The sequence below is a fragment of the Bidens hawaiensis genome, unplaced genomic scaffold (genome assembly GCF_021521415.1).
Source record: "Bidens hawaiensis isolate Kalapana, Puna unplaced genomic scaffold, B.hawaiensis_p1.1 tig00016358_1, whole genome shotgun sequence".
Taxonomy (NCBI): domain Eukaryota; kingdom Viridiplantae; phylum Streptophyta; class Magnoliopsida; order Asterales; family Asteraceae; genus Bidens; species Bidens hawaiensis.
In genome coordinates this window covers 76,574-92,321 of record NW_027492497.1, presented here as the reverse complement: position 1 = coordinate 92,321, position 15,748 = coordinate 76,574, and the positions used below count along the sequence as shown (strand labels likewise).

Sequence of the window (15,748 nt, the reverse complement as noted above, 5' to 3'; positions counted from 1 at the left end):
AACTTGTACCTCTTGTAATCTTCCTCGTCTTCCTGGTTGCATCTGCCTTCTCATCAGTTAACCTGAAGGTTCGTTGAAGCTCCCCCGAGCTCCAACACATCAGTCATGGCTACAAATGCCACCGACTCGTCCTCTATCCCTACCGGCTCCCACTTACACGAACTGCCGAATCCTGGAATACCTTGATAACAAACAACACTCTCCATATTAAGCATGTAACATTCTAGAGAGAATTTAACTGCTGAAATACCGGTTCTCTTAACACACTGTCTGGTAACTATGGCTAAAGCTTTGACTGGTCGACTGCCAGTGCTCCCACTGCCACGAAAACCCCTGACTGGTTTCTCTGAACCTTTTGTAGCACGTTCAACCTGAATCTGACCTGTGGCTCTGGGTTTATCTCCTGCAAAACAAACCTTCTTATGCCTACTAGACTCTGTGAACCGAACTTTGGTCTTCTTCTGAACTGGGTCGGTCGCTCCCTCAGAGGATAAACTAACCATATACAACGAACCCCTCTTTCTTCCTCGAGCTATGACAAGATTTCCCTTAACAACTTTCCACTGCCCGTTCCCAAATTTAACCTCATGACCTTGTTCATCCAATTGCCCAATAGAAATCAACTTTTTCTTTAAGCTTGGAATCACTCTGACATCCTTCAAGGTCCATGAACCGGCTGAAGTAACTAAATTCATGTCACCCATGCCCGTAACATCAAGAACATCATTGTTCTCCAGTTTAACCTTACCAAAATCACCTTCCTTCAAATTCTACAATGCTTCATTGCTGTGGGTAGCATGAAATGAAGCACCAGAATCCATGACCCAAGAAACAACATTACCCTCAACACTAAGAACTAAAGCCTCATCCTCTGAGTATTCTTCTGCCGTGTTGACTTCTTTCTTTTCATTCTTATCATTCGGACACTGATTCCTAAAATGTCCCGCTTCATTACAGTTCCAACATACCACATCCTTCCGAGTCCTAGACTGACTCATTTTCCTGTTCCCGCTCCCACTATCTCTGTTATTTTTTCTTCCTCTGCCAATATGCATTAAATCACCCGATGATTCACCTGAATTTCTTCGTCTGACGTCTTCGCCTAGAATAAGATCCCGAATCCCATCAAAAGTGAACTCACTGGTAGAACTAGTAATCGCTGTAATAGTCCCTGACCAGCTATCTGGCAATGATGATAACAATAGTAGAGCCTGAACCTCATCCTCGAATTTGATACTAACTGACCCAAGTCTTGACTTAAAATTGTTGATGTGCACTGTAACTGAACTTCCTTCTTTCATCTTCGTGTTCACCAGTTCACGAATCAAGAAAACCTTATTAGCTGCCAAAGGCTTCTCGTACATATTAGACAAAGCATTCATTATCCCACGCGCCGTGTTTTCCTTTAAGATGTTGAACGTAACATCCTTCGATAACGACAATCTAATAACAGCCTTGGCTTTCTTATCCAAAGTTTCCCACTCGTCTGGTTGTATCTTCTCCGGTCTTTCACCCAATACCATGTCCAAATCTTTCTGAACCAGCAAATCTTCCATTTGCATTTTCCACCAACCAAAGTCTTTACCATCAAACTTCTCAATCTGAAGTTCCCCGTTCTCAGCCATTACTCAAACTAAGAATTCCCAACTTTGGATCTAGGTAACACAATCAAAAAATTAATCTCGGCAAACAAAATAACCCCCGAAAATCACCACAAAACCACCCAGCTAAACTGCCCGATAAATATACCCAAACTCCAAACCTAATCAATGATCAGAAACTGAAACAAACAAGAAACGCGAACCTGTTTTCTCCGGCTTCTTTCTGATCTTAGATGGCTTAAAAACAAAGCAAGAAAAAAGAATTACTTTTCCTTCCTGTTGATCTATATTCACAATAAAAAGAAGGCCTGCTGCTTTTTTTTTTCTTGAAATAATCGATCAAGAAGTAAAAGAACTTTCTTAAAACTTTTTTTTTTGATTTATCACGGTGGGCAGAGCATATGCTCACAAAAGACAAATGCTAAAAAAGAATCAATTCCCAGATCTCCTTTCTTGGTGATGAATTCAAATAAACGGTGGGGTTTGCTGAACGACTAACCTCCGATCGAAAACTTGGGCTTTAATGGCCGGCTGCCAAATAAACTTAACCCTTTGATCCGAACAATTTCTCTCACGATCGTGTTCTCTGGTGTGTAACCGTAACCTCGGGTCTTGATACCACTTGTTAGGGATCCGGGTATTGCAAAACACACAAACACAATAATACTGCGGGAGAAAATATAAACGGAGATGATACACAAGATTTACGTGGTTCGGTCGGCTGACCTACGTCCACGGGCTGCAACCAAGATACTTTTATTATTGCTCTCTGCCTCACTCGTGGTAAATTACAAGTACAAGATTACAATATATAGAGACTAGTTAGGGTTAACAACTCGTTCCCCAAGAAAACAATAACGGGCCTATAAATTAAACCGGCCCAACACCAATCGAGCATCCATAACCCAACATTTATGTCATCTTATATGATCAAGTTGCAATAATGCATGCATATGTCTTGCTCCTGATCATTTCTATACACATTGCCTGCATGGGTCACCTAGGCATACCCCACTTTTTGTTTAAAACACCAAAAGGATGCTCCACATCTTTTCTTGCCGACTATTGGACATTCTTGAACTCCTTTTCATTCCTCACGCATGGATATAAAAACGCTTTCTCAAACGTAAACGAGCACGGTAGATCTCGTTAGTAAGATACTATTCATGTTTGTATTATCGTCCGTTTATATGTAATTGACACTTTCCACTCATGGTCATTGGGTATTGCTGATCGTCTTTCATATATTACAACTCCATAGGACTACTTTCCACGTAAGATGTATACAATTAAGGCTACCCCATCATCCGAGGAAGGTGATATTTATATTCATGTGCTTGATACAAAAGCTCAATGTCGTGGCTTGTCGATCTACTTAAAAACTCGCTGGCGTATAACTAAATTAAAGCATTACAAAACAATTGAAGGCATTCTCAAAAAGTCCTTTCAGATATACATAGAATTCATCGTATTTGTCAGAAGGATTAATGGTTGTGAGTTGTTTAACGACCGATGTGCAATTTTATAGCGCTGTAAAACGCTTTCTTCATCTAGACCTCTGTAAACCATTCAAATTTGGCTTTTATATCACTAACAATTTTTCAAAAAGAAAAAATGTTTTGAAATACGATACCTTGTTCGAAACGCTGCTTTATTGTATTATGGGATGTGAACGAAATAATCTTCAATTAGACCTTGGTGATTTTTTTTCATGATCTCGAGCCATATATCTTTTTGTGATGGTCGTGTTTTCTTTTTCGAATTGTTGGACTAGATGCCAGAGAAATATGAGGCTACTAACGATGGAGAATGTATAATCGTAATCGCCGGGTGGAATGAGTAAAATTCCTTCTTCCGTCTTGTCTTTTTGAGTGTGTAGAAATTTAAGAGAAAATTGAGTTTTTTTAAATAAAAATGGTTAGAATAAGGTGTATATTAAATAGGTAAATTTTTTGAATGGCTTTATATCCGTTGACAATGGCTAAATTCATAAATTTAATAACACATTCCATCGGCAAAAATAAATCGCGAGGGCTACCTGCCCACCAACACTATCAGATTAGTTGGCCGATTGGTAAATTCAACCAGGGTGGGGGTTACCAAAGGGATCCCTACCCACCTAATGCTCAGGGGTATATTTTAAAGCCCAGAGCATTAAAAAAGAGTTAACGAGTGGCATACCACTCTGTTAATGGGTTAAGGGACGTTAAATGTAAGGTGAGTTAAAATGTTAACGGACATTAAAATCCTTTACACATACAATAATTTTAGAATCAATTTTACAATAAATAAAGATAAGTAAAGTGGGGTTAAGCAATTTTTCTTTAGGGTAAAGTGGAATGAAATGGGATAAAGTAGGTGATGTGGTGTCTACGTATTGTTAATGAACGTGAATGTGTATCCCTTGATCTGATAGTTACACCCTAAAGTTAAAGTTGGCAATGGTCTTGAAGTTTGAAGTGTGTAAGTCTTTCAAATATTTAATATTATTGATTTCACTTTCACTTCATTTTCACGTATAGTATTATTAGCTTTAAACTCGTGTGATTCACGGGATACTTAAAAAGAATACAATTAAGCTATAAAAATTAAATGACTAAATTAATATATATATATAGGTTGAGTATCGTTAAAGAACTCTTAAATTATTTAAGAACTCTAAATAACTCATAATAAGTAACATTTTATATAAAATTTTTTGAATGTTAATATTATTTGAGTGTAGTTTTATCACTTTTTATATTTATATATATGATTACAATTATACAAATTAGTTTTTACATAATGGTTTGATAAGTTTAAATTATATTTTCTAATATAATATTCATACGAATACATGGTGTTTCTCATGTTATTTCTTTATAATCACAAAAAAGATACACTTTGTGATTTAATAAGTTGTAATTATATTATTTTAAATGGAATAGCGAATTATAACAAAAGATAATAAAATTTTTCATTAAGAACGACATAAAAGATACAATATATAAAATTAGCATGAATAAAATACACTTTTGTATTACAGTTTCGAAAGAGATAGATGAAAACTCCATGGATATAATGGAATGAATGGATGTGAGAATAAAATTGTTATTCATTCATAATTCTTCCTTTTTCTAATTCTTCCTTTTTTTTAATAATCTTAAACCTATAAATATCGTTAATTGAATTTACCAAATTTATCCCAAAAACTTAAAAATATATATAAATTGGTTTAATAAAAAAAATATATTGGTTTGATATGTTTTGATTGCACTGACATAAATATGTTTTTATTAGAAATATAAGAATAGCTTAATTGGAAGATTTATGCTAGAAATAAATGAAATAAATATCTTTTCGCTAGAAATAGAAGAATAATTTAAACGGTTAATTTATGCTATAAATAAATCTTTAAGTGACATGTGTCGTCAATTATTTTCTTTTATTAGAATAGATATATTTCTATTTTGAAAGCCTATTTTTAATTAATAATTAGCACTTTTTATAGCACTTTTTACAGACCCAATAATCCAAAGAATGCATTTCTCTTAGATGAATTTTGATTTATTCTTTCATTGAAATACACAACTTTTTGATAGTTATACAGAAATTCGTTATATTGTTATCTATTAACTGGTTTACCTTTTATGTAATGAACAGTTTCTGAAGGATCATCCTAAGTTTTTAAGAAATCCATTATACACATCAGGAATCTCTTACAGTGGTATTGTCATTCCAAAAGTCACTCTAGATCTATTCCAAGGTAATTCTTATAGTTAATAATTTTTTTCAACATTAATTTGATGGAGGGTGAAATTATGATAATTTAAAGGTGGTCACATAAATTTATAGGTAATGAGCGTGGAGATCAACCAGCAATCAATATTCAAGTAAATCTTTAAACCTTGTCAACTTTTAAACATTTATACGTCTTCACTTTTGTATACTTCATATAGTAACATACGTTTTAATTAAAGACAACTCAGAGAGATTTATAGCATGGAAATCAATCTATGGTATACGCGCAACAAACAATGATTTTCTTACGTATGAGTACGAGTCAAACAATAAATATATAATTAAAACTAACGATATATTTAAGTTTACCTCGGTTAATAAATAACCGGTTGAGACACCGAAGGCTAATGAACCGAGCTAGAGCTAGGTGACACAACGAGATCAATGACCAACGGTGGCGGTGCATGACGGAAACCCGGCAGCGGTGGTGGTGTGCGGCTGTGACTGGAGGCATGGTCGGCGGTGGCGGATAGCGACTGGTCAGCAACGGTGGCACCAGCAGGGAGCGGTGGACAGGCGGCGGCAGCTGGTCAGGCGCTGGCTGTGAAGGCGGCGGCGGTGCAGGTGGCCGACGACTAGGGTATAGGAGGAAGGAGATCGACTTTTTAATTGGATTAAGGTTAAGGTTATAAAAATATTCTATATTTATATAACCCCCTTGACTAGGTTTAAACTAATCTAATTAGTTATAAACCCAATGGGCCAATAAGTTCATGTCTTGCTCCAAAGCCCGTTCCATGTAATTTTATCTCGTTAAAGTGTCTAACCCGGTTAACAAACTTAAGCGGGTTTATGGTTCGTTACCTGACGGTGTAACTCTCACGGGTCATAACCCGGTTGGCTGTATTGACTTACCCGAACCGGTGCATAATTCCAACAGTCTCCCACTTGGATGGTTTCCGGTTAAGTTACTCAATACTGATAGCCAGCGGTGCTCTAGCTACACATAGCTGCCCCCCAACAAGTTATAACATTTTAAATTCATTAACCAAAAACATCTTGGAATACAATATTGCAAGATAACGAATTTATGGTAATCGTTGTCATCTATCCTTTCTATATAAGACATCAATTGAACAATGAGACATGGATCAGGTTCAATCTCATATGGTGTTCAATCATTATAGTTTTTGATCTAGAATCAAAGTGGTCCAATCGAACACACGGTAAGTTTGGGTGAGGCCTCACACTTCACCAGCTTGAATCAACGAGGGCGCCAAGTTTGGGTGAGGCCTCACACTTCACCAGCTTGAATCAACGAGGGCGCCAAGATGTCTAACTGTTACATATCATGTAAGAGTACAGAAACCCATCTTGAATACATATAACTCCCACTGAACTTCAGATTATTCCCAACCAATGCCTTTATAGCTGGCAGTTACGCTACAACGGTTGACACTGATCAAAGAGTAACCTTTAGTAAACGAAAGTTCTAATATGTATCTCAGGTCTAAGGATACTAAATGAGTATACCAGTATCAAAACATCTTATGACTAAGATCCTTGAAGATGATTTGATGCGAGTTACATCCACCGTCATTCATAATGAGGTCTGTGAGTTTGGAAGTCAACTCCTTGAGTCCAAAGTCAGAATAGTCTTAATTCAAGAGTCGTTCCCACGCTTCTGACCGACTACGGATAAGTTAGAATACAATATTCACGGATTAAACGTATTAAAACCGAACACAGTTATATTATTCAACATTGCATTTAACCATTAAATCAAGAGAACTTAAAAGTATAACTGTTTAAATGTTCACACATCCAAATACTAAATCAAAACAAACTACTAGCTAATCTAAGACCGATAGCATTTCTGTGATGATCGTGCTTATCCTAAGTAATCGCTTTAGCGAATGGATCAGCTAGGTTTTGATCTGTATCTACTTTGCTTATTATGATGTCTCATTGTTCCGTTATTTCCCGAATAATGTGGAACTTCCTTAGAATGTGCTTGGCTCTGTGATGAGACCTGGGCTCTTTGGCCTGAGCAATAACACCTGCGTTATCACAGAACGCCTTGATTGGTTTATGAATACTCGAAACCACATCGAGATCAGTGATGAACTTCTTCATCCAAGCAGCTTCTTTAGCAGCATCTGATGCAGCTATGTATTCTGATTTGGTGGTATAATCTGCCACCACACTCTGCTTGGAGCTTTTCTAGTAAACAACTCCATTAAGAGTGAATACATATCCTGATTGTGAGAGAGAATCATCTCGATCAGTATGGAAGCTAGCATCATTGTAACTCCTTACAGTGAGCACTTCTTCCACTCCTCCAAACACTAAGAACACGTCCTTTGTCCTTTTCAGGTATCTTAGAATGTTCTTCACAGCAGTCCAGTGGGCAATGCCAGGGTTCTGCTGAAAACGACTAGTCATGCTCAGCGTATATGAGACGCCAGGTCTAGTACATAACATTGCATACGTGATAGAACCAATCGCTGAAGCATATGAAATTGCTTGCATATGCTTAGTTTCAATGTCCGTTGCTGGAGATTGCGATTTGTTCAACACGGTTCCTTTAGCCATGGGGAGAGCTCCTTTCTTGGAGTCATCCATTGAGAAGCGTGCCATTACTTTGTCTATGTATGTACTTTAACTCAGCCCTAGAAGCCACTTAGACCTATCTCGATAGATCTTGATTCTTAGAATATAAGTAGCTTCACCAAGATCTTTCATTACGAAACAAGATCCCAACCAGTTCTTAACTTCCTTAAGCATAGGGATGTTGTTTCCAATGATCAGTATATCATCCACATACAGGATGAGGAAAGATATAGTGCTCCCACAAGCCTTTCTGTAACCACAAGGCTCATTTTCATTTTTGATAAAACTGATCTCTTTGATTTTCTTATCAAAATGAAGATTCCAGCTGCGAGATGCATGTTTAAGTCCATTTATGGACTTATTCAGTTTGCACACCATGTTTGGATATATAGGATTGACAAAACCTTCAGGCTGAACCATATAGACATCTTCAAAAAGGTGTCCATTAAGAAAAACAATTTTGCCATCCATTTGCATTATCTCGTTGTCATAATACGCGGCTATGGCAAGTAATATCCTTATCGACTTAGTCATAGCAACGGGCGAGAAGGTTTCATCATAGTCAATACCCTGAGGGTAGCTCGACCAAGTTCCAGACTTGATTGTCACGCATAGATTGCATTTCGGCGTTCATGGCATCTTGCCATTTCTCAGATTCCAAATCTAAGATAGCAGATTTTTAATTAGCAAGTTTGTCGCTTGACTCGGCTACTAAGAGGACCTCGGGACCATCTAGATGCCACAGGTATTTAGAGTTTGGTACACGAGTCCTATTACTTCTGTGAACGCTTGTGTTCATGTTTGATGTATCAGCAACAACAACTTGTTCATCAGACGTTCCAACTTCCTCAGCGGTAGTTTGTGGTTCTTGAATTTCTTCAAAATCGACAATATTATCTCAAGTTCCTCAATAGAGAATTTCCTTCTCGAGAAAGTGGCCTTCCTTTTGATAGAAATCACATTTGTATCAGGATGGAAGAAATAATATCCTCTATGGTTATAGTATCCGACAAAAACAACTTTTACGCCGCGAGGATCGAGCTTACCATCAGAGTCACCAGTGACATAAGCATCACATCCCCATACTTTAAGGAAAGACAAATTGGGCTTTCGCCCATGCCATATCTCATATGGGGTTTTGCTTACCTTTTTAGTTGGAGCCAGATTGACAATGCGGGCCGCGGTCAAAAGGGCAAAGCTCCAAAAGGAGTGAGGCACGTTAGTTCTACACATCATTGATCGGACCATGTTTAGCAGGGTTCGATTTCTCCTCTCGCTCACGCTATTGTGAAACAATTCCATGCTCTTTCAGATGATGTATAAATTCTGAGCTGAGATACTCCCCGCCTCGATCTAATCGAAGCATTTTAACAGTTTTCCTGAGTTGGTTTTCCACTTCATTTTGAAACTCTGAGAACTTTTCAAAGGTTTCATGCTTGTGTTTCATAAGATACACATAGGCATATCCACTACAATCGTCAATGAAAGAAACAAAGTATCTTTCATGATTCCTAGACATGGTTCTGAAAGGACCGCATACATCAGTATGTATGATTCCTAGCAGATCCTTTGCTCGTTCATTCTTATAAGTGAAGGAGCCTTTAGCGAGTTTGCCAGCTAAACAAGATTCGCAGTCATCAAAGATTTCGATCCTGTGGATTCAAGAATCCCTTTGGATTGGAGTCTCTTAGCTCGTGCCTTGCTTATGTGGCCAAGTCGGCAATGCCATAGAAATGTATCATTGATGCCAGATCTGATACGTTTAGAAAGATTATATACATTATTGTTTACTTGAACATCAATCTTATAAATACTATTTCGAGGTTTAGCCTCAAAATAAAAGATATCATTCAAGTAGGCAAAAATAGCAATACCATTAAAAATGTACTTAAATCCTTGTTTAAATAGTAAAGAAACTGAAATAATGTTTCTGGTCAAACAAGCAAAATGACTCTCAAGTAAAGAACCAGGTGCAAACAAACAGTTATCCAAAGTAACTACAAGGCCAGATGGACAAGCAAAATGATATATGCCAGTTGCAAGAACTGAGACTCTCTTCCCATCACCAACGATAAGTTCCATGCTGCATTGTTTCAGCTTCTTCTAGTTTTCAGGCTCCTGCAAGACATTAACGATGTGGTAACCACATCCGGTGTCAAATACCCATGTGTTGCTAGTGATAGTGAAAAGTTCAATAACTTAAACAGAAATACCTTTAGAAGAGCTTTCACCATTGATCCTCTGCCTTTTCAGCTAAGCAAGATAGTCGGGACAGTTACACTTCCAGTGCCCCATTTTGTTGCACTTGTAGCACTGGCACTCCTCATGATGTAGCGGTGGTACCTTTGCAACACCTTTTTTAGTGTTGGTGGTAGACCTGGCAGCAACAATAACCTTCTTCTTGCCTTTACCGTTATGACCCCGATTCTTGGGTTTAGGCTTGACGACACCAGCAGATCGAACCATAAGAACTTGATTGTTTTTAGCGGGAATATTCATCTCAGCCGGCACTATCTTCACCCAGCCATTCATATTATTACGAACTGCTCATAAGAGCTGGGAAGAGAGTTCAGGATGAAATCCGCTGCCATTTCATCTGACAATGGGATAATCAAGTTTCCTTAGTTGTTCGATGTACCCTTTCATCTTGATGACATGCGCACTAACAGGTGATCCCTTTTCCATTCTGCAACTGATGAGTTGCTTCATGGTGTCATAGCGTTCTTGACGGGCTTGTTTCTGGAACATGCCCTTGAGTTACTCAAGCTTCTCATAGGTACCAAAATCCTCCAAGCCTTTAGCAAGCTCGTAAGACATGGTGGCTAGCATGATATAGGCGACTTCTGCAGAGTCGTCCATATGTTTGTCAAGAACCCTCTTGGCATCAGCAGTATTGTTTTCAGGCTCGGTTGGAACAGGTCCATCGAGAACATAGTGCTTCTTTGCCATCTTAAGAACAAGTTCCAAGTTGCGGTGCCACTCAAGAAAGTTGGTGCCATTCAACTTTTCTTTCTCAAGGATAGCCTTGAGGGTGAATGAGGAGTTATTATTAGTAGACATCTGTTTAAATAAGCAAAAGTAAATTTTAATTAGTATTTTTGATGATTTAATCCTATTATTAAAGACCCAATAACATTAGTAAATAGGAAGTTGAGAATCTGGCTTCTAATTACTAATGACAGCTGTAGCACACAACATTAGTAAGTGGTTAGGCAGACAGACAACGATTTCCAATTGTGAATAGAGCACAACTCTCGTTTATGAGGCCTATTATGACAACATTTTCCTAAGTAGATACGTTTAACCTTATCTATGCCCACCTTAGTCTCCAGACAGCTGTAGCATGTAATAGGAGAGTAAAGTAATAGTCGCCCTGGTATAGTCACTTGTGAAAGGGCCGGATGTGTCGACGAAACCCTTTTACCTTAAAGGGATAGGCTAGAAATCAAGTGCGGTGCTGTAGCTTCAAACACTTGAAGTTTCGCAGTATGCCCAAGTGTGACTTATAGTAGGATGGCATAGACTATTGATTTAAATTGGGATTAATTTTAAATATTACCGAATAGAATAAAATTCCAGGTTTACTTTATAGATCGAGACAACTTGATGAACCCTTTCATCTCTCAGGACACTTAGTTTTATATATCACTAGATTTTATCTCCCGTATTATGGGGGTTGTTTTACATTATTCGTTTTTAATATTTATATATGTATATTTGGATTTTAATTTTATTTATTTTAAGAAAGTTAATAATTAATATACTTGAGGTTTGATGATGAAATGGTTTCACAAATAAATGATATGTTATCCTGTTTAAAAGCTATCTGGGTTCGGTGATACTCATTACCCGTTTATTTTCTTTATTATAAAATTGTTTCTTAATTATAAATAATATCTTTTTTTAAAATAAAATAGGATATTAATTTTTAGTATATTCCTATTTTATAGGATATTCATATCAAATATTTGATGAGATTATTTTTTAATATAATCAGATGTTATAACCCGTTTAAGAGCTATCTAGGTTTGGTGAGACCTTTACCGGTGAATTCGGATCAAATGCGTGAGAAGCCTTCATTTACAAATAAAGCAATCTGATGGCTTGAGAGAATGGCTGTTTACATTTTTCGTTTTTTAATATTTATTTTTTGGATTTTAATTTTCTTTATTGTAAGAAAGTTAATAATATACTTAAAGTTTGATGATGAAAGGGTTTTATAAATAAATGATATGTTATAACCTGTTTAAAAGCTATCTGGATTTGGTGACCCATGACCCACTTATGTTTTTTACTATAAAATTGTTTATTAATTATAAATATTATCATTTTTTTTTTAATTTGGACATTAAATTTTAGTATATCCCTATTTTATAGGATTTTCATATCAAATAATTGGTAAGATTAATTTTTAATTTAATAAGATATTATAACCCGTTTAAGAGCTATCTGGTTTTGATAAGACCCATACCCATGAATTTGGGTTAAATCAATGAGAGGCCTCCATTTAAAAATTAAGAAATCTGGTGGCTTCCATAAAATAGGGGAGCGACCATACCGCGATACATAGGATTTTAGGGTTTTCGTTTATATATATTATAGATATTAAAACTAAGTTTGTCACGATAATGCTAACCAATTTTAAGTTAATTATTTTACCTATTAATTATTAGTTATGGAAAATTAAATTTAGTTCAATTTTACAAAACTTGATTGGTTAATTTATTTTAAAATATTTGGTATTAGGTTGGTGGCATTATAACCTATTATAATCAAGCAAGCAACCACAATAGCAAATAAAAATATGTAAATCTTAAATGGCCAAGATTAGTGATTGATCTTGCTAGAGCCTATTAGCAAGATCAATCGGGTCAAGGGGTCACATCACAAAACAACCACAAGGATGGACTCTTGGTGCATCCCGTCATCTTTGGTAACTCCCACTGACTTCAAGAACTCCATGAGCTCGTCCTTGGTTTTCCTTCGGATCTTCTTTATTACAAAATTACACTAATACAAGTAATGAAAAACTAAACCCTATCTATTACAATTTTGAACCATTAAGGTGGCCAAAAACCATAAAATAAAACCGAAAACTAAATACAACTTTTGAACCATCCATATGGCCAAAATAAAATCATTCAACCATACAAACAAGGTCTGGCCAGATTTACTACATATTCAACGGAAATTAAGTCGGGCAATAGTTTTGGTCAAATAAAATAAATAAAATTTTGACCAAACTAAAATTGCCCTAATATTTTATCTAGATCAAAAACGTCAACTACCTTGAAGTTTATGATGTAGAATCGGTAAAATTACCGGATTCAACTTGTATGTTGTAACCAAGGCTCTGATACCACTGTTGGGTTTCAGCGGTGACCAGTTAAAATTTTGTTTATTAAAACCGGTTCAATAAACGTGATTAATAATAATTAATCTTATTAATTAATAATTATACGCAACGTAAAGTATACAGTTAATCAGCACCGAAACTAAACCCGACAGGATCCGGTTACTGACAATACGAGTACGAGTCAAACAATAAATATATAATTAAAACTAACGATTTATTTAAGTTTATCTCGGTTAATAAATAACTGGTTGAGACAACGAAGGCTACTGAACCGAGCTAGGTGACACAACGAGATCAACGACCAACGGTGGCGGTGCACGACGGCTACCCGACAGCGGTGGTGGTGTGCGGCTGTGATTAGAGGCGCGATCGGCGGTGGCGGACAGTGACTTGTCAGCGGTGGTAGGCGGCGGTGGCACTGGCAGACAGCAGCGGACAAGTGGCGGCAGCTGGTCAAGCGCCAGCGGTGAAGGCAGCGGTGGTGCAGGTGGCCGAGGACTAGGGTATAGGAGGAAGGAGATGGACTTGTTAATTGGATTAAGGTTAATGTTATAAAAATATCCTATATTTATATAACCCCCTTAACTAGGTTTAAACTAATCTAATTAGTTATAAACCTAATGTGCCAATAAGTCCATGTCTTGCTCCAAATCCCGTTCCATATAATTTTATCTCGTTAAAGTGTCTAACACGGTTAACAAACTTTGTTCGTTACCTGACGGTGTAACTCTCACGGGTCATTACCTGGTTGGCCGTATTGACTTACCCGAATCGGTCCATAATTCCAACAGTGATTCCCAAGAGAAAATTCAAACTACACATATATGTTACATATATATGTTGAAGCATCATCTCGGAAGTTATCAGGTTTGAATCCTGACACTCTAGACCCTAAACTTTAAATGCACAATAAATAACATTCTAAACAATGTTTTAAACAGTTACACTACAATCGCTAGAGTTTAACTTTGTCGTAGATCTTTAACTCCGAGAACTTGCCTCATGGTGTTGAACTTGATCCTTAGTAGTGCCTTTGTTAGCACATCCACCCTTTGTAACTCATCACGGACATGCTCCACACCGATTTGATAACTTTCCACACATTTACTAATGAAGTAATAGCGTGTCTACGTGCAAGCTCCTTCCATGAAAGTTGTCTACCTTCAGAGTTATCTTTTCTTTCTTCCAGCCTATTGTTTCACCGAGCAACCTCTTCAACCATAGTACTTGATATGTTATGTTTGTTTTTTATGCGTGCTCCAAGTTATAGGAGATTCTCCAAAATAGAATACCAGCCCAATAGTTTCTTTTCCTTGATTGGTGTTCACAACATAATACCATCACTATAACCTATTATTTTTCAATATTCTTACTTCCTCTCGATGCCTTCATGTTCCTTTGTTCGCTTGATGTAGTGTATTACTTACTCTACTACTTTCAAGTGTTGATCCATTGGTTGTTGCATTTATCTGCTAAACCTAAGACATCTTATTAGACTATAGCATTGCGTTGCGTCTGCGGGATTTCCTCATTTAGTCTTCGTTAACTTTGTGTGTGGGTCCATGGAAGTCTTCATTTCTTTGTTAATTAAAACATATTCAAAATCTTATTTATGTAACATGTTTGTTTAACTAGAATATCACCTGTTTACTGGGTAACTCCAATCATGAGATAGTATACAAGCGAATCTAGATCGCTCATTTAAATTCCATACTGGATTTAACAAGTTAAATTCGATGTGTGCTACATGTGTGAATAACTCATCGAAATCTATTATATGTTCTATTAAATGGCCTTTTGCTACCAACCTTGCTTTGTACTTGATAATTTTTCCTTTCGTATCCATCATTGTTTTCAATACCCTGTATAGACCTATTGCTTACTGATATCTAAGCAAAGTATTTAGTTTCCGAGCGTTATTCTTGTTTATTTAATCTAACTCAACTTTTATTGCTTCGATTCACCTTTCATCCATAGATGCTTCCTTGTAGTTGAGTGGTTCTTTCTTAGTCACTAGTAATTCATCATTTTTTGTTGACGATGTTCTTTTTTGAACGCTTGCAATGCTGTATCACCATACTTATGTGATCCTATTGATGTGTAATTTGCTTCTTCATCTGAATTGAGATTGCATGAGTAAGTTGGTGGTATAATAGGAGAGCTTGGTGTACTGACTTCTTCCTCATAATTTTCAACACTGATCTCAGAATTGATAAATATAGTGTCAGCCTGACTGTATGATAGGTTTGTCAATTCATTCGACAAAAAAAGTTTGTCCATTCTGGTTCCTTGGTACCCTTTTCTCTCAAATAACTATCCGAATGCCGAATTCCAAGTTTCATTCTCCATGTATCTACCCTCTCTACTTGAACAGATTTTATCCTTTTCTGGATCATACTACCTATATACCTACGATCCTTCTTTCACACCTAAGTATATTATAAGTGTAATTCTATCA

At 36.7% G+C, this 15,748-nt stretch overlaps 1 protein-coding gene across 1 annotated transcript in view; it reads left to right on the top strand.

The window, feature by feature from the left end:
• The window catches only part of LOC143551278 (serine carboxypeptidase-like 13), an 81,385-nt gene that overhangs the window by 18,541 nt on the left and 47,096 nt on the right, over positions 1 to 15,748 (top strand). The window contains exons 5-6 of the mRNA XM_077041744.1: positions 5,244 to 5,346; positions 5,436 to 5,473. Coding sequence (XP_076897859.1) covers positions 5,244 to 5,346; positions 5,436 to 5,473 — 141 coding nt within the window. The remainder of the gene's footprint in view (positions 1 to 5,243; positions 5,347 to 5,435; positions 5,474 to 15,748) is intronic.